General features: G+C 43.5%; 3 protein-coding genes and 1 long non-coding RNA gene across 6 annotated transcripts in view; 2 read left to right on the top strand and 2 right to left on the bottom strand.

Annotated features, from left to right (window-relative positions):
* Window positions 1-208: 208 nt before the first annotated feature.
* On the bottom strand, window positions 209-4,753 carry LOC112144525. Of its 2 annotated transcripts, none has more exons than XR_002918906.2 (3): window positions 4,612-4,753; window positions 2,641-2,789; window positions 209-1,444 (listed from the first exon to the last, which is right to left on the bottom strand). It is a non-coding gene; the product is annotated as an uncharacterized LOC112144525 (long non-coding RNA). The 2 variants fall into 2 exon arrangements; XR_002918907.2 differs by having other exon boundaries at window positions 2,665-2,789.
* Window positions 4,754-7,185: 2,432 nt separating this feature from the next.
* eif6 (eukaryotic translation initiation factor 6) lies at window positions 7,186-12,423 on the top strand. Of its 2 annotated transcripts, none has more exons than XM_024269068.2 (7): window positions 7,186-7,461; window positions 7,536-7,757; window positions 9,637-9,722; window positions 9,802-9,977; window positions 10,162-10,338; window positions 10,414-10,598; window positions 11,849-12,055. In XM_024269068.2, the coding sequence occupies exons 2-7, from the start codon at window positions 7,651-7,653 to the stop codon at window positions 11,961-11,963; spliced, it is 846 nt and encodes a 281-aa protein (XP_024124836.1). In that variant the 5' UTR covers window positions 7,186-7,461; window positions 7,536-7,650; the 3' UTR covers window positions 11,964-12,055. The 2 variants fall into 2 exon arrangements, with proteins under 2 accessions (XP_024124836.1, XP_024124837.1); XM_024269069.1 differs by lacking the exon at window positions 11,849-12,055 and adding an exon at window positions 12,087-12,423 and having other exon boundaries at window positions 7,304-7,461.
* Window positions 12,424-14,138: 1,715 nt separating this feature from the next.
* map1lc3a (microtubule-associated protein 1 light chain 3 alpha) lies at window positions 14,139-18,927 on the bottom strand. The gene is made up of 4 exons (XM_024269070.2): window positions 18,749-18,927; window positions 17,524-17,579; window positions 17,311-17,417; window positions 14,139-15,606 (listed from the first exon to the last, which is right to left on the bottom strand). The coding sequence occupies exons 1-4, from the start codon at window positions 18,786-18,788 to the stop codon at window positions 15,444-15,446; spliced, it is 366 nt and encodes a 121-aa protein (XP_024124838.1). The 5' UTR covers window positions 18,789-18,927; the 3' UTR covers window positions 14,139-15,443.
* Window positions 18,928-21,787: 2,860 nt separating this feature from the next.
* si:dkey-49n23.1 (semaphorin-3D) overlaps window positions 21,788-26,935 on the top strand; it is a 52,058-nt gene continuing 46,910 nt past the window's right edge. The window contains exon 1 of the mRNA XM_024271254.2: window positions 21,788-22,036. The gene's annotated coding sequence lies outside the window, so the exon portion shown is untranslated. The remainder of the gene's footprint in view (window positions 22,037-26,935) is intronic.

The raw sequence follows: 26,935 nt of genomic DNA, 5'->3' as shown, positions 1-26,935 counted from the left end.
TCTCTGTGGAATGTGTTCGCCCAGCCAGAAAAAATAAAAGAAACTAACAACAAATGTGAAACTTTTAAGGTCCGAAGTGTTTCTACTGCTTTACCCGAATGCAATGAGAAGTTCACCATTTAAAAGGCTTCACCCAAATTAATTCAAGAATACAGAATGCTGACGGTTCGATATGTTCTGAACAAAAAAACTCCCTAAAATCCCATAATTCTACAGATTCTGATTTATTTTGCAGACAGAAATAACGTAAAAAATCAGATTTTTCTCAAGTTCAAAGTGTTTGCCGTGTATTTCAGAACCACATCTAAATAGAACTCCAGTAAACATCAACACAAACGGCAACAATTTAAGCAGTTCTCTAAAGTTTTGACAGCTGGAAGTCAAACATAATCTAAACTCAAACACTTTAAATCCATAACAGATTCAAGTGTTATGTTATTGAAGTCCAAACAAATAACAGCAGCACCAGTAAAGTGGAGGATTCCTCAGCTGTCATTTATTCGTTTATTCGTGCTCCTTTAGAGTTATTCCATAAAGATAAGCCTCTAATTAGCTCAAACTTTTATTTCTCCCACTTGCTTTTATACTGAATATTGTTGCATCCCTAATAAACACAAATATGAATGTTTTTCATAAAGATTTTCCTCTCCTTTGACTCCAGGCCTCGAGGGCCGTGTCCCACACGCTTTCCAACCAACCCGTCATTGAAGCTCCTGATTGGCCAAACACACCTGATCAGGTAATCAGCAGCAGATACGGCAGGATTTTAGGTAAACCAGCAGGAGGCGGCCCTCCAGGACCGGACCTGGACACCTTTACACCCAAGGAAGAACCCAAATGAACTTGATCACTTTACAGTTTGGACTTGAAGCTTGGTCTCTGCAGGAAGAACTCTCCACTTTTATGGGACGTATGTTTTTATTGAGAAAAGATTAAAGTAATCTTGACTTCACTTTCAGCTGTTGGTTTCTTTTCCCAACAAAAAACACAAAATAATTGTCAATAGAATCAAATCCTATTAGTTATTTATGGTTCAGTTATATTATTATATAAACTGTGATAAGATACGATTATTTAGCAACGATTACATGTATGTACTACATCATTATAGGAATACACATTATTATCTGTGTGTTCAGACTGACATCCGTCAGGAAACGTCCTGTTAGCGGATCCAACCGCTGCTGATCCAGATACTACATTTACAAAACCACATAAGAGTCAGATCCTGATTCTTCAACTGGATTCTGTATCTTTTTGGGGCAGTGGGGGGGTCATGCACGGGTGTACACCCCCTCCCCTCCCTTGAGACAGACCTCAGACTGTGCATGAGCATCTTTCTGGTCTTCGGCTCTTCAGTACCAGTTGGTGCACGAGATCATGAAAGACATATCGTCCACTTCCTTATCTCCCATCATGCACTGGGGCAGCTCTCCCAGAGTGTCTGTGGAAGAAGGGCAAACAGTCAGTGACCTAATGACTAACATCTGCAAACAACAGAATTTCTCCCTTTCTAGAAGTCGACCTCAAACTTCTGACATGGACACTGATGGGATCAATGGGACCCAAAGCCTGCGAGATCCTTGATGTTCATGTTCTACAGGACGTCTCTGACCACTCCATCCTGTCGCTCTATTAGAGGCTGTCAATAGTGTTCTGAAAGATTTCTGCTTGTAGAAGTCTGCTGCACATCTAGGATATTTTTAGACGTTTTTTAAAACATTTACTCATTAAAAAAATAAATGCTGCGATCTCTTTTGGGCTCAGAGGTTTGCAGGTTCCAGTTGTAGAAGGAGAAGTCAAGAAACGTGTTTCTATCATCAAGATTTTCTATGTCATTATCTAGTAAATGTTTTTAAGTCATTTAATTTAATAGACTTCTGTAAAAATCCAAGATAAGAAGTCCTGAGGTCGATGTAGGAGACCTGTACGGAGAACATGGTAGAGTCATAAAATAGAGTTTTCTGAGACGTCCAGCAGACCTCTACATTAGTTATTTAATAGACATGGAAGTTTATTAAATAACTAATATCCAGCTATTGTAGAGGTCTATCATGCTTCTGGTGGGACCAAACTACCCAAAGGCATGATGGGAGTGCGGCGCAATTATCTGAGGGAACGTCGTCTGACCTGAAGGAATGGATGTCTATCAGATTCATGATGATTTCTATTGAAATGAGCAGGATTTATGCATCTGCTGGATGTGTCTGTGTGGATGGGGATGCAGAACCAAAACCGTCCCGTTTGGTACCGGTACCGTCATGACTTTTTACCAGACTGACGGATGTGTCAGCGTGGCGGCACCAGTGCAGACACACCATGAACCTCTCTCTCCTTTCCTCGCCGCTTTTCCTTTGCTGCTCCAGTGCGAAGTGGGAGGAGCTTCTCTGACAGCCTCACTCAGACAAACATTCCTCCACTGATAACAACAGACACCGCGGGACGACAGAGCCACTGAGAGCAGACAGGTCCAAAGTGTGTCTGTATCTTCTAGAGTAGATGCTGATCTCTATTAGTGGGAATTGTGGGATTGAAACGACAAAATCATCTTTTATTCTTTTTTATATTTCTTTATGTATAACATGAAGCAATTAATTCAATTTAGAATTCATCATTCAGTAGATTTCTAAAGAATCTCACCTGAAGAACATTTGCTTTGTTCACCTTTAGAGGCGGAGCTTCCAGCTCTGTCGACCTCCTGGTCTTCCTTGGTTTTCCCGGGTCTCTCCTCATCCTTCTCCTCGTGGCTCTGACCTCCTCCCATGATCAGCTCCAACCTAAGTTCACACCTGGGCAGAAACACACAGGTAGACACAGTTCTGTCCCTCGTCCAAGTGTCCAAAAGAGAGAAATGTCGATGTGCCGAGAAACAGATGGAAAGAATCGCAGAGATTCCAGTGATCGATCCGACCGTTGACTGTAAAAAATACAGTTCTTATATACAGTCACTGATCCTAACTGAGGGTTCTTGGCTTCCATACGGTGCATTTTCCTCACCTGTTGCAGGAAAAACAGGCGCCTTGAAAATTGCACAATACCGACACTGTGGGGTTACTAGAGTTCAAGCTGCTGCGAGCATTTATGTTTACTCGAGTTCATGCAAACAAGCGATGTCCATGTTTTAAAGAATTTATGTTTTTAACTAAACGCTCTTGTTTTCATAAAGAAACTTGGAGTATCGTTTATAAAAGTTGTTAATGATGAGAAATGTTTTCCTGTCTGAATTTAATGTCACCTCCCAGAAAAGTGGATTTTTTCCAATAGTTGCCCATCTCATGAAAAAACTACTTTAAAGTGTATCAAACTGTTCATTCCTCACTATAAGGAACCCCAAAGCGGTATTTTGTTGTGGTGTCCCACAAGGATCAATTCTGGGCCGCTGCTGTTCAATATCTACATCAGTGATATATTCAATGTCTCCAAACTTTTAAAACTCATTTTATTTGCTGGTGACACAAATATTTTCTATTCTACGGACAATCAAAGGGAACTTATCGATGTGTTGAACACAGAGTTAATCAAAATAAAATTATGGTTGGATGACAACAAACTATCTTTGAATCTAGACAAATCCAAAGTGATGTTTTTTGGTAATTACAAAGCCAACAGAGCTCTCAATTAAAGTTAACAATGACTTAATCGAAAGTGTTACAGAAATTAAATTCTTGGGGATTGTTATTGACAACAAACTGAGTTGGAAGCCACACATCAGACACAAACAAACTCAAATTTATAAAAGAATTTCAATTATAAATAAATCTAAATATATATTAGAATACAACTGTAGATATTTATTGTACTGCTCCTTAATATTACCATATTTCACTGACTGTATAGAAGTTTGGGGTAATAATTACAAGAGTTCACTACATCCTCTCTTTATGCTCCAGAAACGAGCCATCAGAACTATACATAAAGACGGTTATCTTGATCACACTAACGATTTATTTATCAATCCAGAATATTAAAACTGTATTTCAGAGAAGGATCAATAAGCTCAGTATCATGACATTAAGACTTGATTTTCATTGTGTAATGATTATATGAATATTAAATTGTATTCTGATGATAATCAATGAGTATTGATTATCATCAGAATCATGTCTGTTACATGATGTGTGGGTCATGTTAATGTTTAGTTTAGAAGTTTAGTGTTGACTGTGACTTATTTTGATTTGTGGAAAAAATGTTGAATTAGAAAATCGTATTTAGTCATTTCCATTCACAGTTGATGAGCGTCATTAAAAAACTTCATTTGAAAATCTCCTGATCAACATCTGCTGTGAGGAGACGATTTATAGATAAAGTGAATCGGAATGAGTTCAGAATCTTAATGAGTTCAGAATCTTAATGAGTTCAGAATCGGAATGAGTTCAGATGAAGCTTCGGTCATCAAATCGGATTCCTTTGATTCTTCGTCACATTGATAATACATGGAGTTCATACATGTGTCCTCAAACATGTGTCCTTAAACATGTCGTTTGTGAATGGAGCTGTCCTAGTCTGAAAGCAGGAGACGTGTTTACATGGCGGAAGCCCCGCCCACAGACAGCGCGCGGAGAAAACACGGCGCGTGAGCTTCAGATCGAGCAGAAATGAACGAGCTCCCACCTAACGGACCCCCAGCAGCGGGTCCCCCGTCTGTGCCGCCGCCGGTTCCGTTCAGCTCCGCGGTGTTTCCAGGCAGACAATCCGGACCGACGTCACAGAGACGACGACTCAGAGATCCTCAACACCGAACAGATGGATCACTCGGGTTTATGTCTTTATTTTCCAGCAACTTCAATAAAACCATTACTTCTGTTTATATTCTTCTTGAAATACCCCAGAGTTGCTTTTTTATTGTTAGACAAACAAACACAAAATCTTTTTCCAATCTTCCTTTGAATGAGAGACTTTCAAGATGGACCATTTAAACGGAACAAATCTACAGATTTTAAATAGAATCCTGAACATCACCAGTTTTTACAATTATATTATACTTTCTTTTATACACACAAAAAGAACTTGCTTCCACCAATGGTAACATTTGCTCAAACAAATAATCTTTCTTTCTTTTTGTAAAATCAAAAACGAAGACCAGACATGTGCTTTTGTTTATAAAAATGTCAAGTGTCCGCGTGCACAGCAGCTGCAGGGGATGATGTTAGCATGGTTTCTTTGACGTTTCAGATTTACTTGCTCTTAGAACGTATTCGCTCCAACGATAATCTGTTTGCACAAAAGTATATTTTGAGTTTTAGGGTTATAGAGAGTAACTGAGACGAAGTTACAGTCATTTAAAACCGAAACAGAAAAGGGGTTACAAAAACCATCCAGAGTGAGACCTCTGTCCTTTTTTATCCCTCCTCTTCCTCCACAATCCCTGACCCACTGTGGTGACGTCACCCTGTTGACTAATTGAAACCCTGACACAGGTGGCGTCACATGGAGGTGATTGGCTGTAAGCACAGAGGAACCGCTGGTTGCTGTGCAGTTTGCTGAGAAGATGGACACTTTATTTATGTTTAGTCCTTTTTTAGTTTGTTTCTTTTCTCAGACAGACGAGTGCAAACACACGGGTCAAAGGTGAAGCCTGCACAGAAACACCTGATGAAGCAATAAAGAGGGTAAAACCTTTGGTAAACAACTCAGAGAAATTCAATGAGGTCTTCGATTATAAATGAATTAGAAAAAACGCTCACATTTCAAATTCAAAAAGAAAAAACACTTAATAGATGCAACGTTCAATAATGTTCTTTACCAGGTGTTTAAAAACAAGAGTTGTTTGCTGCTAAGGTAAAATATTTTAAGCATCATTCCTTCAAACTGAAGCTGTTTTCAGTAAAGTTCTGAATCAAAGCCATGATTTGGTAATAGTTTTATAACTGACTCAAGTGGAACAAAACAAACATTTCTGGACAGTTCAATGCTATTTTGACTTTAAAGTTGTCTTTCCAAACCTAACACACAGGAGAATTGTGTTAAATTTCAACACATTATTGAAAACTATAACAGACTTTTAAACCTCATTAGTGAAATAAAAGGCATTATTTTACTCAAAATGGTTCTGAAAATATCATTTAAAAAGGAAATAAAAACGAGAGGATCTTCTGATCATAAAGTAATGCAACATTGTTATTTACGAATGTCACGTTGAAATATTAGGTCAAGCAAGCAGAAACAATGAGTTCAAAGCAGCTGATAAGAAACCTCAGATGACCCATAATTCTAGTAGCACTTAAAGGCATCACTCACACACAAAACCTGAAGACTTGAGTCTCACATCAGAATTGTGTAACTGTGGTTTTGTGTGTGCATCAGGTGATTTGTGTGTACTTTATAAAGATTTGTGCGTGTGATTAGTTTCAAGCTGCTGTAATTTAAAGTTGTGCGGGTGCAGATAAGATTTTGTATTTTGTCATTTTTGTACATGTGAATACAAAATTGCCATGACACAGTTACACACAAAATGTGCTGTATGAGTTACAAAACAAGAATTACAAACAAAATCTAAAGTTATGCACAATCATGCAGACACAAGTTACAAATCAAGAATCACACACACACATGTGTGTATATATATATATATTTGTTACTAATGCAAAATTAAATTTGATTAGTACTATCCTCGTAGTTGGAATTTTAACAGAAACTTACTCTTTTTTCAGTATTAACTGAAATTTTGATGCAAACTTTTCCAACGTTTTGTTTCAAAAACAGTATGTCAATCTACATTATACATTTCTTCTCATTCTGCATGATTCAAACATAAAATCACCTCTGAAATAGAAATGTTCCTCTTTCTTTTACATAATGGCTGTACTCTTAAGGGAACATTACTTTTTTAATGCACAAAATAAACTTTCCAACATTCTTATTTGCACAGTATCCACAAGTTTGAATGTATTTGATTTTTTAAACACTGCATGTTCGTTAATATCCCTTTTATACTGTAATGCGTTTGTAATAGTGGTGGATGAATAATTGAATCAAATGCTTTTCTTAAATAAATAAAAGTACATATTGTATTCTCTTTGTTATCAGTAGCTGTTGTCATATTTCCTGTTAAATCCGTCACTGCTAAAGATACTGAGCTATCATCCTGACAGCCGTACTGCTGTTTATTTCATGTTGTGTTTTAAATAATACCGTCTTTAATTTGATTAGTTTGATATAAATGTGAGCATTTTTTTCTTTTTCTCTTTTTATTTTGCTGCTTAAACTTTGCTCTAGCATTTTATTATTTTATTTTTAAGATATTATGGTAGCTTGTTTTTCTTTTCTCCATAAGGAAAAATTTATCATTTTGAACGTTGTCAATAAAAAAAAAAACGTTTTGACGTCAGACGGTGCGTGCTACGTCATCCCGTTCAGCGACAGAGAGCACGTTGGGAGCTGTCGGAGCCGCCTGTCTTCTTCTGGTACAGAAATCTGTTTTAGCAGCGCACGCGGAGCAGTCTCGGAGACCCGGATTAAGAGGTGACTATCGCGGTGTTTGGGTGAGTAGATGCGGGTTTCAATGCGACTTTAATGCGGCGTCATCCTGTCTACAGGCCGCGCTGAAGCTAACACATTAGCCGCTAAGCTAGCTTCGACGCGTCGAGCCGCGTGCTCAAACTCTGTGTCACGTCTGGAGACCCAGGAGTCTTCATCATCATCATCTTCATCATGGCCGTCCGAGCGTCATTCGAGAAGAACAACGAAGTCGGTTGTTTCGCCAAACTGACCAACACCTACTGCCTGGTGGCCATCGGCGGCTCCGAGAACTTCTACAGGTGAACTTTTACTCGTATCCGCTTCATTAGAGGGAGGGGCTTAACCATGGACCGTGAATAATGACAGTCTAACCTCCTGACTTTAGACAGAGACGGACAGAACCGAGCCAGGTCCGGTTCCTGTATGTCCGGCATCGAGCATCAGTTGGATTTCAGCTGAATGACGATTCGCTCAAACAGATTCCCTGAAGTTTGAAAACTTTTCTCTGTTACGTTTCATGACGATTGGATATTCAAAGCGTAACCAAACAGGGCGGCTGGTGGCTGACTTGATTCTCAGGAAAAAAAAAAGAAAAGAAAAATCAGAAATGGGGCGGGGCCTAGTGGAGCCGGACTGGCCGGGAGAGGCGTGTCTTGATCTATGATTGACAGTTAGGTTAACTTTATGTAGCGTAAACAGGGTCTTCAATACAGAGAGTGGTTCGTCATTGTTACGTTCAAATAAAAAACTAATATGGAGAGTGGTACCGGTACCGGGCAGAGTGATGCAAGTCTCTCCACAGAGACCAAATATGAGAAAGCGGCCGTGGTGCAGTGGTAGGGCGGTCGACTCCTGATCAGAAGTGAGCGGGTTCGACTCCCGCCTTGCCCGCCCATGTGTCGAAGTGTCCTTGGGCAAGACACTGAACCCCGAATGTCCTCTGGTGGGAGGTTGGCGCCAGTGTTCGGCAGCGGAGCCACCACCAGTGTGTGAATGTGTGTGTGGATGGGTGAATGGGTCTGTGACTGTGAAGCGCTTTGGGCCCTCGAAGGAGGGTAGAAAGCGCTATACAAGTATACGCCATTTACCATTTACCATTTATGTAGTTTCTAAGTTGTTTTTTTTCATGATGGTAGATTTTTACAAGCTGTTCCTTAACTAATGGTAGTTATATTTGTGTTAGAGGGTCGTTCTTTTGTTCTTTGTTCTGCACTTTGAGGTGTTTTTAATAGGAAATGACTATTACTACTATTACTATTTACTATGTTTTGTTACATAGCCATCATGCTGTTGAACTTCAATCCTCCTCCTTTCTGGGCGTAAATAATGAGCATTTCCAAGCTCAGTTCTATAGATTCTGATACAAAGGCAAAATCTGTTCATCTGATAGCAGAGTGTTACCTGGAACACTAGAAGGTTCAGTTCTTGGACTATTTCCAGCTTAGTCTTTAGATAATGGGATGTAAATATACCACATCAGTCATTTTCTAAGCTTTAATTTGATCCATGTTTTGTTAAAACCGGTTAAAAGATGAGAGAGCTGGTCTGATTTCTGAGGTTGATTCCTGCATGTCTTCCATTGAAACAGCTGTTGACCTGACTCCATCCATAGCAATGGCGCCTGCACGCTCCAGATCTATTTATTTACTGAAATTGTTGTGAATCTGGAGCAGAGAAAAGTGCAGTTTGAGAACACTAGCTGTGATGTAGATGCTGCAGACCACGGTCTCTCTGCTCCATTCTGATCATCCACTACAGACCAATAGATCCATGAACGTCTTTGTTTTCCTCATCCGAGCTGGAATCTGGATCAGAACTGAACGGCTGGATAGAAATGATATTGATCATCATTTTTATTGTGCCTCTAAATGTTAGCTTGGGCTTGTGAGTAAGCTAGCAGGAGAGTGTAAACAAAGTGATGAGGACAGTTTCTAATGAACTCCTGCTGCTCTGCAGAAACTATGTCCTAGAAAACGACTCGGGTCTTTTTGATTTAGGCTAAAAACTGCATCATTATGATGAAAACACCCCTTTTACAGAAGACGAGGAGCTGGACATCCTGGTTCTTCCTCTGAAAACTGCTGTTTCTTTCATAACTGATGTCTTGTTGACATGAAGGTGCCGTGGTTCTGGTTCTGGTTCTGGCCTTTCTCAGACTCTCGTCTGTTTTGCTTCCAGTGTGTTTGAAGGCGAGTTGTCAGAAACCATCCCTGTGGTCCACGCCTCCATCGCAGGCTGTCGCATCATCGGGAGGATGTGTGTGGGTCAGTTTGTCGCCTCACGCCGCTCCTCTCAGAAGCCGTCGTCCGGTCCGGTCCACTGACTGTGCTCTCACCTGAGCAGGTAATCGTCACGGCCTTCTGGTTCCCAACAACACCACAGACCAGGAGCTGCAGCACATCAGAAACAGCCTTCCAGACCCGGTGAGGATCCAGAGAGTGGAGGAGAGGCTGTCGGCGCTCGGTAACGTCATCGCCTGCAACGACTACGTGGCCCTGGTGCACCCGGACCTGGACCGGGTGAGACCCTAAACCGGCCTGCTCTCTGTGCTCACAAAGCAGACGAGAGCAGAGTCCTCCTCACTGTCTGTTAGCCTTTAACTGGAGGTCAGAGCGAATTCCTCGTGTCTGTCAGTCAGTGAAATTCCCAGGAATGTGAGTCGGCTTTGGGATGAATCTGCTGAAACTGAACCTCTCCCTCCAGGAGACGGAGGAGATCCTGGCAGACACGTTGAAGGTGGAGGTTTTCCGTCAGACGATAGCAGAGCAGGTCCTGGTCGGTTCATACTGCGCGTTCAGCAACCAGGGGGGTCTGGTTCACCCCAAGACGTCCATCGAGGACCAGGACGAGCTGTCGTCGCTGCTGCAGGTTCCTCTGGTGGTGAGCGCCGGCCGCTCCTCCGCTCGCGTTTGTCTGTGCCCGTGATGAGGCTTGACCGTTGTTGGTGGGATCCAGGCAGGTACGGTGAACCGGGGCAGCGAGGTGATCGCGGCGGGAATGGTGGTCAACGACTGGTGCGCGTTCTGCGGCCTGGACACGACCAGTACCGAGCTGTCGGTCATCGAGAGCGTGTTCAGACTCAGCGACGCGGCGCAGCCCTCCGCCATCGCCACCAGCATGAGGGACTCCCTGATAGACAGGTGAGCGCACGGTGGTCCACTGTTACCGCGGTTACGGATGGGGGTGTGGCAATGAGTTTGTGTCTTACAGATCAGAGATTGGAATCAATCCAGGCTCTGGTAAATCAAATCCTTCTGATAATTATTGATATCCGGCCCAATCCGCCCATGAAGGAAACAGTCGAACAGAAATTTCATTTAGTAACACGCAGCAAAAGTCCATCACGCCGTGTCAGGCGAGCACACGTCATTTTACATTATTATAAAGTGAACCTGCTGTGTCTCAATCCAAATCCTATTTTATAAGACTAATCATAATCAATTTTGAAACTATTTTTAAATGGATTTAATCGATTACCAACCTGATTCAGATGGATCAATCTGATCTTTATCGTAGGAATAAAAATGCTAGGAAGCTATTCCCACGCCGATGCAAACACAACAGACCTTCTATCACTCTAGGAAAGTCCACAAAAATCAACATGTGAGACGAATAAGAGATAAACTGAGGAACTGGACTGTAACAAGTATCCAAACTCAGATTCTCGAGATCTGCTCCAGAAAATTCAAGTCCGAAAGTTTGTGATGTCCAAGATCGCCGATTCGTGATCTTTATAAATATAGTAGAGTGTTATTAAATATTTATTACTCTGGAATACAGAATAAAGGATTTTAAAGCCGAATGTGCTGCGCGACTGTCACCAGAAGTAAACAAATCTTCAAAATAAAACGTTGGTGAAGCTTCCTGTTTTCAAAGTAAAACTAACAAGAACTTCTTAATCTGTTTCAAAAATGAGACTGAAGTTCCTCTCACTAACTTAAGTTCTAAAAGAAAAAGAAAACAAATTAGCTTTAACATCAGAGCTTTAGCTCCAGTGTTTATGTTGTTTGGTTATCATAACTCTTCAACAGTTGATTTAATTCTAGCAGAATTTTGTGCAAAAATGTGTTTTTCTACTCAGAAACATGAAACTATTGTGCACTTTAAAATGTTTTTCATCAAAAGTATTTTTTTTTACTGTTTCAGTTTAAATACCTTTGGTTTTTGGAACAACTGTAACGCTGCTGTCCATCAGCCACATCTGTTCTCATCTGATTCATTTTGCTGCAGTAAAATGTTTGTTTCTCAGTTATCTGTTACTTAAAATAGTCAGGAAAGTAAATTCAGAGAATAGCTGAAATATACTTTATTGTTGTATAATCACGATAAATATTGTTATCGTGATATAAAATATTGTAAACTGTGATATACATTTTTTCATATCGACCAGCACTAATGGCAGCTTCCATCCTGGAGCATCACGAATGCCTCTAAGTCCAAATATCACAGCAGGAGTTTGTCAGATAACACAGTGGATCATCATCAGATGTTCATGCAGCTCCTAGAAGAAACTATTCTAAATGACCCAATCAGATCTTCAGAACCCTCTGAAGAGTCTCCGCAGAAGCCCAGTTAAACCCTGTTTGTCTGCTGGTTCTGATCCGGACGTTTGTCTCGTCTCTCCTCAGCATGGCGTAAGGACTCCTCTGGATTTCCTGCCAGTGGACTTTCAGAACATGAAGCCGCCGAGCCGCTTCTGCAGTTACATGATCACTTTGTACGTTTTTCATGTTTTTTCCTGGGCTGCAGTCCTGGCAGGAACGTGGGACCTGCTGCAGGTCTGCTGGTCCATCAGCCTCTGTAGATGGATGACGCAGCCGCACATACGTGTGGGAGTGTGAATGTAAACGACGGTTCCAGAGACCAGGGTTTGTCTGAGGTCTCATGGATGTTTACTGTGTGAAGGACAAAGTGTAGCTTTATGTTCAAATATCTGGTCTATAAAATAAATCCTTTTTTAATCCACATGCTGTTTCTGTCATGTTTGAAACGTTGTTTTATGAGGTGTTAAGCAAGACAAAGGTCAGAGGTCACAGCCCGCCTCAGATCCGCATTCATTCAGTAAAGTCTCATTCAAACTGTGGTTTGAATCACTTTTTGAGCTTCTAATGTTTCAAATTAAAAACCAGCAGATGAGTTTATTTTAAAGCTGATGTTCCTGAAAAGTTTCAGCCAAAGTGGAGAAGCAGAAACCCAAGCAGGGCGTGGTCAGACTGGGACAGTGGGGCGTGGTCAAACTGAGACAGCAGGGCGTGGTCAAACTGGGACAGCGGGGCGTGGTCAAACCGGGACAGCTGGGTGGGGTCAAACCGGGACAGCGGGGCGTGGTCAAACTGAGACAGCAGGGTGGGGTCAGACCGGGACAGCAGGGCGTGGTCAGACTGGGATAGTGGGGCGTGGTCAAACTGAGACAGCAGGGCGTGGTCAAACTGAGACAGCAGGGCGTGGTCAAACTGGGACAGCGGGGCGTGGTCAAACTGAGACAGCAGGGTGGGGTCAGACCGGGACAGCAGGGCATGGTCAAACCGGGACAGTGGGGCGTGGTCAAACTGGGACAGCAGGGCGTGGTCAAACGGGGACAGTGGGGCGTGGTCAAACCGGGACAGTGGGGCGTGGTCAAACTGGGACAGCGGGGCGTGGTCAAACTGAGACAGCGGGGCGTGGTCACACCGGGACAGCGGGGTGTGGTCAGAGGTCCTTTAGTTAGTTCCAATAATAAATGTGCTATGGAGGCTTAAAAATTATAATAATGGGAACCTTTGACTGTTTTGGAAGTACCGTAGTCCTTTTTTGTTTGGACGTTCCCCTTCACAGTTTTACTGACTTTTTTGTGTAATTTTGCATGATCTTTTATATGACAGCAGGAGTGTCGAACTCAATCACACGGGGGACAATATCCAAAACACCTGAGGTCACGGCCTGAACAGGATAAACTTTTATTGAACACTCTAAAATGACATTTTTAAAACTAACTTTTTAACATAATTATGATTAAAAGGCAGGAATATTACTCCAGAATAAATCAACTTAAACCTTAAATAACTTTCAATATTTTACTCTCCATAAAAATATATTTTTTCAAAATTATACAAGTTAGAAATGAGAACAAGATAACATCGGGTCATTAATAGCAATAAAATAAAATGATCTGGAGGGCCGGATCCGGCCCCCGGGCCTTGACTTTGACACATTTATTACAGTGTTCTCAGTTCTGTGTCCTGATTGGCTGTCGACATCATCCGTCTGCCTGTGCTCTCTGCTGTACAGAATATGTTGGTTAATTCACGATCAGATCTTCATCCTCATTCTATAATCCTGGAATTATTCTATGAAGGTTTGAACTTTAAGAGTTTAAAAGTGTGAAAATGTTCGTGTTAGTCTAAGAAAAGTGTAGAAACTTAGTTTAACAACCTTAAAACATCTAATCTTACGTTGAGGATTTCCCCTTTCACTGATTTGAGGGACGCTCTCCTGTTTCTGACAGGATTCTGTAAATGCTTCGACTGTCGTCTCTGAAAGACTTGTGAAGGTCTGCACCCCGTAGACTCCCGCCGCCTCCACTTCTGACCTTCTCCTGCAGTCTGCAGCACCTCTGCTGACTGTGAGGCGCCGTCATGTGACGCCACACGGGCAACAACATGCAACAGTCGTTTCCTGATAGCACAGACGCTCACAGCACGCAAAGGCAACTTTTTATTATTGATCAGCTTCAAAGAAAGCGACAGCGATGCCGGTATGTACAGCTGTCTGCAGAGGGAGCTGAACGACACGCTCAGCAGGAGCATCGTCTCCACAACAAAACCTCAAGACTTCATCAAACCTGACAGAAGAGGAGGACAACAGACGAGCAGGTTAAATAAAAAAGGTTCATTAATAAAGAATCTCCACAAACTCTTCATATTTGTTTTAATTTGTGTGCAAAAGAAGCTTCTTTAGTTTCTACAATGATGTTTCTAATGCTCACTGCTACTGAGCAGCTCTGATGCCAGAGGAGGCGGGGCCTCGCCTCTACTGAGCAGCTCTGACACTGGAAGAGGCGGGGCCTCGCTGCTACTGAGCAGCTCTGACACCAGAGGAGGCGGGGCCTCGCCTCTACTGAGCAGCTCTGATGCCAGAGGAGGCGGGGCCTCGGCGCTACTGAGCAGCTCTGACGGCGGAAGAGGCGGGGCCTCGCCTCTACTGAGCAGCTCTGACGCCGGAAGAGGCGGGGCCTCGCCACTACTGAGCAGCTCTGACACCAGAGGAGGCGGGGCCTCGCCGCTACTGAGCAGCTCTGACACCGGAAGAGACCGGGCCTCGCTGCTACTGAGCAGCTAACGCCGGAAGAGGCGGGGCCTCGCCTCTGCTGCCAGTCTGAGGACGACAGAGTCCAGTCCGTATGATGAGGTTCTGAAGTGTTCCAGGCCCGATGGCGGCCTCCCTCCACGTCCTCTCGGGGCGGTGGGACGTTTCCTTCTGAGACGTTCAGCAGCCGCAGCAGCAATCATGAAAGAACTGAAGCAAAAACTCCTGACGAGCTGCTGGGAGCAAAGCTAAGCATTATGGGTAATTGACAGGTTAGTGTTGCTCTTTAACCTGATTGGTCTATGTTGCAGATGAACGCATGGCGGGGCTTCAGAGCTCCTCCTCTGCTGAAACTAAAGAATCAGATAAACTCTGAGTCTAATCATCTTCTAGTCCAGAATCAAACGATTTCTTCAGCTTTGGAACAGAAGAGGGAATTCCAGGAGGACATGTAAGCAGAACCGTGACCAGCAGACGCGGTTCCTCTGGGGTCAGTTTCTCTGATCAACCTGAAGGGGGCGCTCCCCATGAGTGTGAGGGATCTCATGCTGGGGGGGGCAGCTGAATAATAAAACACCGCTAAGAGGCGGGTGGGGCGGTGGGGGGGTGGGCACTTGCTTCTGGAACTTGAACTGCACACCCCAACAATAACCTGTCCACCCGTCACTAGAGGATCTCCCGAGGCCCCGCCCCCTCGCTGCTTAGCACCCAAAGGTCTCCTGGGAGGCGTAGACCATGTAGAGGAAGCCGTCCTCGTCCTTCTCCTGCTCGTAGATCTCAGAGATGGGCGTGGCCACGGACACCATGCTGTGCTGGTTGACCAGCAGGAAGAAGGCCTGGGTGGGGTTCAGCTGCAGCCGGCGCCTGGGGGGGCAGACATGTCATTACGTGACTTCTCATTCACTGACGGCTGGTCATTGGCCATAAGAGTTACCTGCAGAGCAGGTGAGCTGATGCTGAGGATCAAACTGACATTTGCAGCAGTCCATTTATCCGACCCCGTTCTGGTTCGAGTTCATCATAACTCATCAGATTCACAGCCAAACGTGCACGACTGATGTTCAGCACAGCACTGTCAGGACTGAAACCGAGCTGGGAGGAGTCCAAATGAACCGACCGCTTCCAGGTTCTAACTGTAAATAAACACGATCCAGGGACGGGGTACCGCAGGGCTCTGTACTGTGCTTCATGCTTTTTAACATTTGTTAACGTCCCGGAGCCACACGGGGCTCTTCGACCCCCGCCACCGGGGCGCTCCGCTTCAAGGAAAAGAAAACGTCTTTAAAAAGTATAACTGTAAAAAGTAAGTAAGTAGTAAAAAATAAATAAATAGAAATATAAACAAAACTTGACTCAACTTGTTCACGTATCAGAAGATACATTTTTAAGAGCCGGGTTTTCTATTTTTAAACAAATTCAAGGATTTTAAATATTTGTAATATATATATATATATATCCCTGAATTAGCTCTGATTTAGTTCATTAGATTTACACATTTTCTTCTGAAAATTGAAAATCTAATGATTTGCTGCATTGAGATGATCCTATGTGACACAGGAAGTCTTATTTTGAAAGGAAGTCATGTGAAATCTTTCACAAAAACTATCTAAACTTTTTAAGCTTCATTTTATTTTGCCAAAAAAAGTTTATTTGTAGTTATCATAATAGTAACATTAATATAAAAACAAATCTGTGTCTTATTTTCCTGAAAAGTGAGCAGGACTTTTGGCTCCTGATGGGATGTTGTCAGTGAGAAATGGACCCAAATGTCTCTTCAACTGTTGAAGGTTGCAGACTCCTGGTCTATCCCAGGATTTTCTTCAGCCTTTCAGAATAAACTATATCCACAAATATGATCGTATATTACCTTTGGCACACTAAATAACAAATTATTTGTGAAATATAAGTAATTTTCATTGAAGTAAGACGACTCAATCTCTGAGGCTCCGCCTTTCACTCCTTGTGGGAGCCGCCCATTTCATGACATCATCATAGAGCCGGCCTTAACAGCGCGTCTGTGTTTCTCCCACCAAAACAAACAACATCCGAACATTTAAAATTGAAGTGCTGATCACACGGAGAACGTGTGTGTTTGTGTTAGCCTGGGGGCGGAGCTCTCTTCCTGGAAGGGGCTGTTCTCACTCTGTGACATCACAATGTGAGGACCCGCTCGTTTTTGTGGGTTGGGAGGGTCTGGTGCTCAGATTACATGTTTTTAGAGGAATATTTAGATGTGTGAACGGATCAAAATAGCACTTTGGGGTTGATTTTCATGAGGAATTAACATTATAATACACTTAAAAGATTAAAAAGTTGATATAAATCCATTAACCCTTTAACAACTGAGGCGTCGCCAATGAGACTAAAACACTAAATCTTAAACATACTGTAACTTTTCAAGCGTTAGCATGATGATTCCAGTAGATTGTGAAGCAGAAAAGCAGCTTTTCTGCTTCACAATCTACTGGAATCATCATGTTTAACAATTCAAAAATGACAGTAAATCAAAGAACACAAACACTGGAGCTCCAGTGTTAATGTGTTCATTAAACTAAACCAGGAACCAACCTGATGATCTTGACCAGCTCACTCATGTTGACATGGTCAGGTACCAGGAACTTGGTCTTGTCCAGAACGGGCAGCTGCTTCTCGCCTTTATACCTTTCAATGATCACCTGCACACGAACACATCGGTCTGTTTGTCTGGTGGTTGGACGCATCACCACGCTCACACAGTCAAAGCTGGTCTCAAACGTGAGGATGAAGGGAAAGGCGGCTTACAGGGATCTTGTTGGGGTGCTGCTCCCGGATCTGCTGCACCTCTTTGCACCGATCAGCTGTTGGGGAACCAGATCCAGAGAAACGATGAAGGTTCTGCAGTGCTGGTGTATCCTGGGCGTGTCTACATTTACAGTGGGGTCATCTGGACTCCGGTTAAATATTTATAAATACACATTTTCTCAATCTGGCCGATCAAGACACATAAAATGTGACTTTTTATTCTTCTGTAGTCTGAACTTTGACGAGAGAACATAGAATACTTATTGGTTTAATTTTTTTATTATTATTTTTTCTGTGAAGATTAGAGAAATTAATCATTTAAAATGTGGCTATGTGTGACTTTCTGAAAAACCATAAATCTTTACATTTAGGCTGTGATTGTTACATTATTTCTACAAACCGACACAGCCCCCCCCGCATCAGAAAAGAAAACAATTATGTGGCCCTCACAAAAAAGTGCGGGGACCCCATTTTACTCTCCATAAAAATATATATTTTTGTCAAAATTAAGCAAGATAACATCAGGTCATTAATAACAGTATAATTAACCCTTCGCTCTCTTTGGGGTCCAGATGACTCCACCCACATACTGATGTGTGATTCCTTCCATGACAAATGTGGACAAATGTGGACAGGATTTTATGTCTGCCATGGACATTAGAGAAACTCAAGAATCAATCATCGGACTGTCTGTGGGGTCCAGATGACCCACTTTTAATGGAAACAAACCAAGGAGAACGGAAGGGAGAATAAAATGATCTGGAGGGCCGGATCCGGCCCCCGGGCCTCGACTTTGAGACGTGGGCCGTAGGGGGTCACGTGCCTCTGACCCTCAGACGCCCCGCGTGAACTCTGTGACCTCTGGACTCTGGAGCTTCCGGTGTCACCTTGCAGCATCCGCGGTAAACACGCTTTTCTTCCTTCGGAACGTCTTCTTTCTGCCGGTACCGGAGTCTGACTCGCAGATCCGGTTGTTCAATGCTGATATTTGGGGTCTGGCAGAACCAGAACCAGAACCGGCCCAGAGTGACAAGAACCTCAGCTGGCCCATAACCACCTGCAAAGGTCTCGCGCCTGTCCCGGAGACACTTGATCCCTCCAGCTGACCGATAACCGGGTTCAGCGGCGGACAACTGGAACGGAACCGGCCATCCGCGGACCGGGCCGGCCGTCAGCCGCCGGCCCGAGCCCGGTGTCTGAGGGGCCGTTAGGCCGCTCCTCTTACCGAATGTTCTGCGCTGCTTGAAGGGCCTGTCGGACGGCATGTCGGTCGCGGTGGTGTCGGTTCCAGCCCGGTTCAGATGCAGTGGTTCGGTTCGGCTCCGACCCCTCTCCTCAGGTCTGGCGCTCAGCAGCGGCTCCGGGCAAACAAAGCCCCTGGACGGAGACGGTGACGTCAGCAGCCGCGTTTAAAGGGGACGTCCGTCATTTGTTCCGAACCGAACACAAGCCGACCCATTTCACATGGATCAGTCAGGCTGTGAGGTTCTGACCCAGACAGTCAGGATGCTGCTCTCACCTGGAGCAACCTGACCAAAACCAGACCAGAACCTGACCAAAACCAGACCTGATCCAAACCTGATCAAAACCAGACCTGAACCTGACCAAAACCAGACCCAAACTTGACCAAAACCAGACCCAACCCTGACCAAAACCGAATCCAAACCAGACCCGAACCTGACCAAAACCAGACAGAACCTGACCAAAACTAGACCCAGACCTGACCAAAACCAGACCCGAACCTGACCAAAACCAGACCAGAACCTGACCAAAACCAGACCCGAACCTGACCAAAACCAGAATTGAACCTGACCAAAACCAGACCCAAACCTGACCAAAATCAGACCCAAACCAGACCAAAATCAGAAGCACTACAGCAGCTTGAAGGGTTCTGGCCCTCCTCACCAGAACCTCTCCAAGACTCCTCAGACATCAGATGCTGTTCACACTGAAATCACCTGGAAAATATGTCGATCATGATGAGAGCGCTCAGACGCACAGGTGAAGACACGATATTTGACAGATATTCTGTGTTTTTCTTCAATAACTTTGAGGCCGTTTGACCTTCTGACCTCGAACCGCTTTGGAATAAAACTCCCTGTTGTGGAGTTTTGGGCTCAGCACTTTAAAGATGATTTTACTGCATTTTTCTTTTTTTTTTTTTACAAAGTTATTAAAGAAAACTCCTAAATTTTACATTATAAAATGTATAAAATAAAACAAGTAAAACGCATTAAAATCCAATTAAATTGTTGAGCTCGATAGTTCTGAACCGGGAGGATTATTCTAAAGATGTTTGAGGTCAGAAGGTCAAACAGCCTCAAAACTACTGAAGAAAAACCCTGAAGATCGGTCTAACTTCAGCTCCGTCACAGACCTGCATTCAGACATCCAACAGTCAGAGCTGGAAGGGTCAAACCGGATTTCTCTAAAAGTGTTTTTTACTATTCAGAACATCAAGCAAGAGTCTTACAGTGTTGATGTTCCTAAATGTAATGTTCTCTGTTGTTAGGTTTGTAAGATGTTGATTTATGTAGCTCTCATTTTTCCTCTTTCTGAGGCCCGTTCGTCTTCATTTGTGACGTCATGATGGCGTGTTGCTCCCTCTTAACCCGGTCTCCTCGTGAATGACATGTTGACCTCAACGGTCTTTTATCAGGTGAAATAAATGCAAATAAAAGAACTTGTACAAAAATATCTGAAATTGGTTGTCAGTCAGTGTTGCCCCCTAGTTGGACAGTTTGATTAGTTTGATTGACTTAGAGTGACACTGAGTCGGTTTGGAGTTCCTTTATTTATTTATTGATAGATAAACTGTGTATCTCAGTGCGTAAATATCCAGTATAAAACAGAACCTCTGCAGTCTTGGGTCTGAAATTGCATTGGCAAACTAAAACCTGAAGGGGGAGCTCTACCTCTACAAATGAGGCCTTTTATGTGACGTTTACTGACCCAGTGTGCAGTGGGAAATCGAAGCTTTACAGAGAAAGAGCGTGAAGACATTTGGAAAATGCAGATGAACAGGTCAGAAGTGATGATTTCTATAGATCCATAGTACAAACAAATACCTTTAAGCATCAAGTGATTACACGCTATTATCAAATAACTGATTTTATTAAAAAATATTGTATTCTTTGATCTACTTGTGTGAGCAGAATGTATTGAACTCTGTTCATATTCTTACTATTACAGTGTTAGTGAATTCATGTCTCTTTATTAACACTTTTGATCAACCTTTTGGATCTGTTTTCCATTTTTAATTATTTCACTACAAACAAAAGTTTGTCTGTCAAACCAACACATTGTTTTCCCCTCACCATGTGTTTTTTCCAGGTGTCATAAACTGTTTCCTCAATGCAAAATGTTTTTATTCATCAACAGACTGTTAATATAAACAAACAGTTCAGTGTCGAACACAGACCCCTGAGGCACACCCAGGAGACATCATCATTTCATTCCTTCTACTTTCATTTCTGTCTGTTTGCACTAACGTTCATCATTTGGGTCTTTGCATCAGGTTCTGTGTCTCTTTCTTTCCCGAATTATTTAGTTTCCCAACGAGGTCACATGACAGGAAGTGTTTGAACTCTTGACTAAAACCTCTTTGAACTAAAATGACACTGAAATTCAAAAGCATCGATTTTATGATTGTAATGTGATGATTTATTAAGATTGCTTTTAACAAAAAATACAATTCTGTTATTTATGTATTCTGTATTCATTTTGGTTGTTATGACAAAGAAAAGAAAATTCAGTTTTTGTTCCACAGTTTAGTTTATTTTTATTTATTCACAAATGTTGATTTTTGAAAGAGAGTCCCAAGTTTTTGTTTTAAAAAACAAGTCTTATGTTTTTTTTTTTTTTTGTAAATCTCTAAAAAAAGATAAAAAATAAGAATGCCACAAAACTTTTAAATTGTTTGTCAGTTTTCCTGGACTGATGTGATTTGTCTTTAGCCTTTAATTTATGGATAATCTTTGTTGGGATTTTTTTTTTATTGAGGCCTCCCAATTTTATTTAGATTAATGAGTACACTTAGAAATCGTTTCTTTTTAATTTTATTGAAGTACATATTTAAAATGTCTATTTTCTGTTGTTAATCTGGTTTATGTTGTAATTGTTTTTTGTCCGTTTCATTTATTTTCATTATTTTCTTTCATTAATGCTTGAATTGATTCATTTCGTCCTCACATGTATACTTACATAATGTCTTTGTAATGTCTATTCTGTCAATAAAGAAGAAGGAACCTTTGAAGGCAGGAGTTCAGGAACTTCCGAGGGTTCGTGAAGGCACCATTCAGTAGCGGGCCCGCCTGTGCGCGCGCCCACAGTGAACCTCCAGACAGCTTTGGACCTGCATGTCAGAAGCCTCTGCATCACCTGCTGCTCAGCCCGGAACGAACCGAACCGGGAGTCCAGAACCGAGAGTCCAGGACCAGGAGTGCAGGACCAAGAGTCCAGATCCGGGAGTCCTGATCCGGGAGTCCAGGACCAGGAGTGCAGAACGTGCCCGGTGAGTCCCGCCGAGCTCCGTCCGGAGGACAGCAGAGATGCGCACGCGCCGCTCTGCAGGAGGTCCGGAGGAAGCTGGAGTTCTGGTGCTGCAGCCTCAGGTGTTCGTGGCGTTCGTGGGAGTTCAGGTCCTCCTGAAGTTCTGACAGAAATCTGATCTTTCGGGTTTTCCAGAGGGATCACGTGGTTCCAGTTTGGAAACCTCATGTGGTAAAGTTTGAGTTTTGAGTGTCACGTCTCTGTCATCTGGAGTTTCTGACGTGTCGGATGGTTCAAGTCTCTCTTTGCTCACAGTCATAGAAATGCTTTTCTAGTGAAAGGTTGTGATCTGAGTGTGTGGAGGAGTGGCTCGGTTCTGATTCTGTCAGGACTCCTGGACCCCCGTTCCCAGGATGACATCAGAGTACAGTGTGGAGCTGCTCCCACTATTGTCCCGCTGCTTCCTGTTGTGGAGGTCAGCACTCCCACTGTACAGTCAGTAGGTCTGGGGCTTCCTGTCCTGCCTGTGTGTCATTGTGTTTCCTGTTTGTGTCATTGTGTTTCCTGTTTGTGTCGTTGTGCTGCTGTTGTGCATCTCTGCTGCCACCTGTTTACTGTGAACAGACAAAAGCTCCAGCCGAGTTTCTTCATTATAATGAGGGACCCTCATGGAATCTGAAGATCACAAAGTTTCTCTGTTTTAAACTGAACTTTGACAGTTTCTTCAGCTGAAGAAACAAACTCGTCTGTACAGCTGTCGGTCGGTCGGTCGGTCGGGCCCAGAGCGCTTCACAGTCACAGACCCATTCACACATTCACACACTGGTGGTGGCTCCACTGCTGAACACTGGCTCCAACCTTCCACCAGAGGCAGTTCAGGGTTCAGTGTCTTGCCCAAGGACACTTCGACGCATGGGTGGGCAAGGCGGGAGTCGAACCCGCTCACTTCTGATCAGGAGTCGACCGTCAAATTTAGGCTCTTTAAGTTTTTTATGGTGTTTTGGAGTTAGGCTAATATTTACACTGTAGCTGTTTTGGCTAAATAACTTTTTTCAGTTTTCTAGGATGCTTTGAAGCTTAGCTATTTTTTTTTCAGTTACATGCTAGCTGTGTTTTCTAAACTATGTTTTCTCTTTAGTTTTTCAGGCTAATTTGGGATTTAGCTAATATGTTAGCTGGCTTTCAGCCTAAGCGTTTTCAGCTATCAGCACTAGCATCTCCAGCGGCCAAATTCAGCTTCCAGCATTCACACTAGCATTATCACAGGTAATGCTGTATATTTTGTTCATAATTATGCTAAAAAATGGCAGTTTTAAAAATGTGGTTTTAGAGTGTGTGATAAATGTTTCTCCTGTTCGTCCCGTGATCTAAGGCGTGTTTTGGATGTTGACCCCTGCATGGTTGAGTTTGACACTCCTGCTTTAACAGAACCAGATCAGACCATTGTTTTGTCGGACCAGAAATAAAAGCACCAGCTCCCCCCTTTGACCCTAGAGAGACTCTTTAACAACCCCTGACTGACTGAAGCTGACCCGTCTCACGTCCTCTGCAGTCTTTGCCCCACCACTTGGTGTCGCTACAGAGTAAACCAGTTGAAGCACAGTCTACGAGGCATTGAGCTGTTTTAGTTCATCACATCTTCTAGATCCGACAACATTTGATGTTTTTATGGGATTTGTATTTGTTCTGCTGGCGGCGCCATTGAAAGCAGCAGCTGCCCCGCCCCCTCCCGCCCCCCATCCTGTGTACCATGTGATGAGCTTTGGTTTTCGTCCAGTGGCGTTCTGTTCTTTCGTCTCCTCTCCTTCCACCGGTTCTCCTCCTGGTCATCCTTGACAAAACATTTTTGTTACAATGTCAACAAAGGCTCGGTTCTTCACTCTGGAGCAGACTGACGGCATATCCGTCACCGCAGATTCTCAAAATGCCAAGACCTCTGTTGTGTTGAGGAGTTCCTTATCTGCTCACTGTGAAGTTTTCTAACAAGGTCAAGGAAAAGATCATGGGAAGAGGCGATAAGAGTCTGTCTGTCAGCTGGGATGGATCCTGGGAAACCTGATAGTGACGGTCATTTGATGGAGGAGTGTTGCAGCATGGAGGGATGGAAAACATTCCAGGCAGGAAGGCCTGGAGCCTGGGATTGGGAAGCACTGCTGTAGGCAGATAGAAGTGAGAGGAAAAGAGACTCAGGAAGGTGAAGGCGGGAAGCTTGTCACTGGGATGGCAGAGGCTCATCAGAACGCGGGACGGTTAGACGTTACTTCAGCTGAAGATGACAGTAGACCATCAAACAGCATAAACATGTGGATGAAACAGAAGACAAGAAACTTAATTAAAGGATTTTGTTGAACTTGTGTTTTTAATTTGATTTGGGTTCTTGGAAATGTTCGTCATAGATGTCCATGTTTAAAACTATCCTGTTAAGTCAGGTAGAAAAGTTATATTACATCAAAATTTGGATTTTTTTGCTCAGTTTTCACAGATCGGTTGAAGGAGTTAAAATAAACATTTCCTTCATAACCTTCAATATTTATTACATTTTAAAACATTTAACTCGCCCTTAAATGTTATTTCTGTCACAAAAGTAATCAGTCATGAAGTGTGTTGACCAAATAAATCAAACTCTGACAATCTGAACAACTTGAGTGTAAACAACCATCGCCAGAGTCCTGACCACTTCCTGGTTTCCACACTACGTTTCCCATCAGCCCTTGCCCTCAATCCCCGGATGTTCCCCAGCTGCTTCCACTCATTCATTACTCACCTGTATCTCCTCTACAATCTCTCAGCATTTTCCTGCTTTCTCCTCACTGACCATTAAACTGGATATGGATCCATCTGCCTCCGCCTGTTCGATCCACATACTCTACCTGTCCTGTCACCTCTGCTGTGGTTCATTGCTGCTGTCTGTGATTAAAACAGAACAAATAAAAGAATAATGTATATTTCCTGGTAAACAAAGGCTTTCAGGCATTTTGGATCGATGCTCCCTTCTGGTCGTTGAGGATCTGGAGCGTTGGTTTCCCTCAGATTGGTGGCTCCCTGTCCTTTCAAACTGGAGAATCCTGATCTGTGATTCTGCTCAGATCCTTCTATCTTCAGGAAACCACAGCCTGTCCTGCTGTGTGTTCAGAGTTGCTCAGGGTTTCATCATGCTGCACCCTCGGGCTGATCCCTGTGTTAACCTCACAGCATTTCCAGGACAGATGAAAATGTTCCATCAGTTAAACACCCAAAGGCCAACCCAGAAAAACATCCCCTTCACTCTGAGCCAAGGACTTGTTATCCTGAAGGAACTCCGTCCTCCTGAACGTTCCCTGAAGCTGAGAAAATCCACACCGTCAGGAGAGACAGTTTATGCAGCCGATCCCTATGAGCTCGACTGCTGCGGTCCCACAGGCTGGACCGGGTCGGGCTGGGTCGGGTCAGGTCAGGTCACTGTGGTGTTTCGTGTTCTGAAGAACTGAAAGTCAGAACGATTCTGTTTACTGACCGAATACATGAATGACTCAGAAATTCCCAGAAGTCAGTTGTGAACAAAAACCCTCAGAAGTTACAAACACAACCCAGGGATCCCGTCAGACCATTTCTCCGCCGTAGGGGCGTCGCCATGTTGGAGAGAGACCACAGTGATTGGTCAGAGTCAGTGTGAGTCGATGTTTCTATGGCAACTACTGTCACCAATCAGGAGTGAGCTTGTTGGAAGACCACACCCCTTTCACTGAAAGCGGCTCTGGAGAATCTGTCAATCAAACATTGGAGGCGGGGCCAGCGAGGACCACATGCTTTTACTGAGGCATCTGATTGGTCAGTTTATAACAATAATAACTGTAATTAAGAAAAATATTATGAAAAAAGAAGATTGTTAAGAAGATGTTAAAAATAATGAAGAATGGTTATTCTGACCAATAGAATAAATGTTTATTTCTCATCTATGGGATTTGGATTATTGGAACCAGCGGGTACTTCCTGTTTGGATTACGAGGGGGGAGGGGTCCTTCAGTCCAGTTCAATTATACAGTCAGTGGGAGGAACAGAGATGATGTTGAGGTTAGAACTACCAGGACAGAGGAGGTTCATGGATGAAGAGGAGGATGAAGAGGAGGTCGGGGGGAGAGAGGAGGATGAAGAGGAGGATGAAGAGGAGTCGGTTAGATGGAGGAGGATGAAGAGGAGGATGAAGAGGAGGATGAAGAGGAGGATGAAGAGGAGTCGGTTAGATGGAGGAAGATTCTCTGAGCTGATACAGAAAAGAAAGAACAGAAGCTCAAAACACACATGTTGTGATTTAACATATTTCTTTGATTGCGGGACAGTCTGGGCTTTGATTTGACATCATATAAGATGATCATATGAGCTGTTGTTGTTAACACCTCAATTCCAAACGTTCCTGCTGCTGAAAGCAGAGCGGGCTGCTGAACGTCATTTTAATACGTTTTGTTCCAAGACAAACAGAGTCTCAAAGGAGCCAACTGAAGAATCGGTCACTGAGTGACAGACAGAGTGGAGCGGACCACCCACCCAGCCGGCCGCCCGTCCAGCCTGACATCAGTGTCTCTGCAGCAGAAGGCGCTCAGGGTCACGGCTGAGGATGTGCTGCTTCAACCCGAGGTCAGGCTCCACGGAGGGTCAGCGGCCTGTTGCAGTCGGGCCTTTTCTCTGAAGCAGATTAGCTTGAAATGTCATTTTCACCATGAGAAAGACTCAAAGCAAAACCCCACCGGAGCCACCGGGCTGCTGCTGCACGGCGAGGAGCTGCAGCGGGAAAACGCTGAAAGGTTCTGCGTCTGAGCTGCTGCTGCAGCCGGAAACCTCAACGCTGCAGTGGAGGTGAGCCGTGGCTCAGTTATGATCTGTTCATTATTTAGTTTTTTTTCTAGGACCTGGAACTGCACATGAAGAGACTGTAGTCTGCCCCCTT

Source organism: Oryzias melastigma, linkage group LG5 (assembly GCF_002922805.2).
Source record: "Oryzias melastigma strain HK-1 linkage group LG5, ASM292280v2, whole genome shotgun sequence".
Classification (NCBI taxonomy): Eukaryota; Metazoa; Chordata; class Actinopteri; order Beloniformes; family Adrianichthyidae; genus Oryzias; species Oryzias melastigma.
The sequence above is the reverse complement of the archived record's forward strand: the minus strand, read 5'-3'. Positions and strand labels throughout refer to the sequence as shown.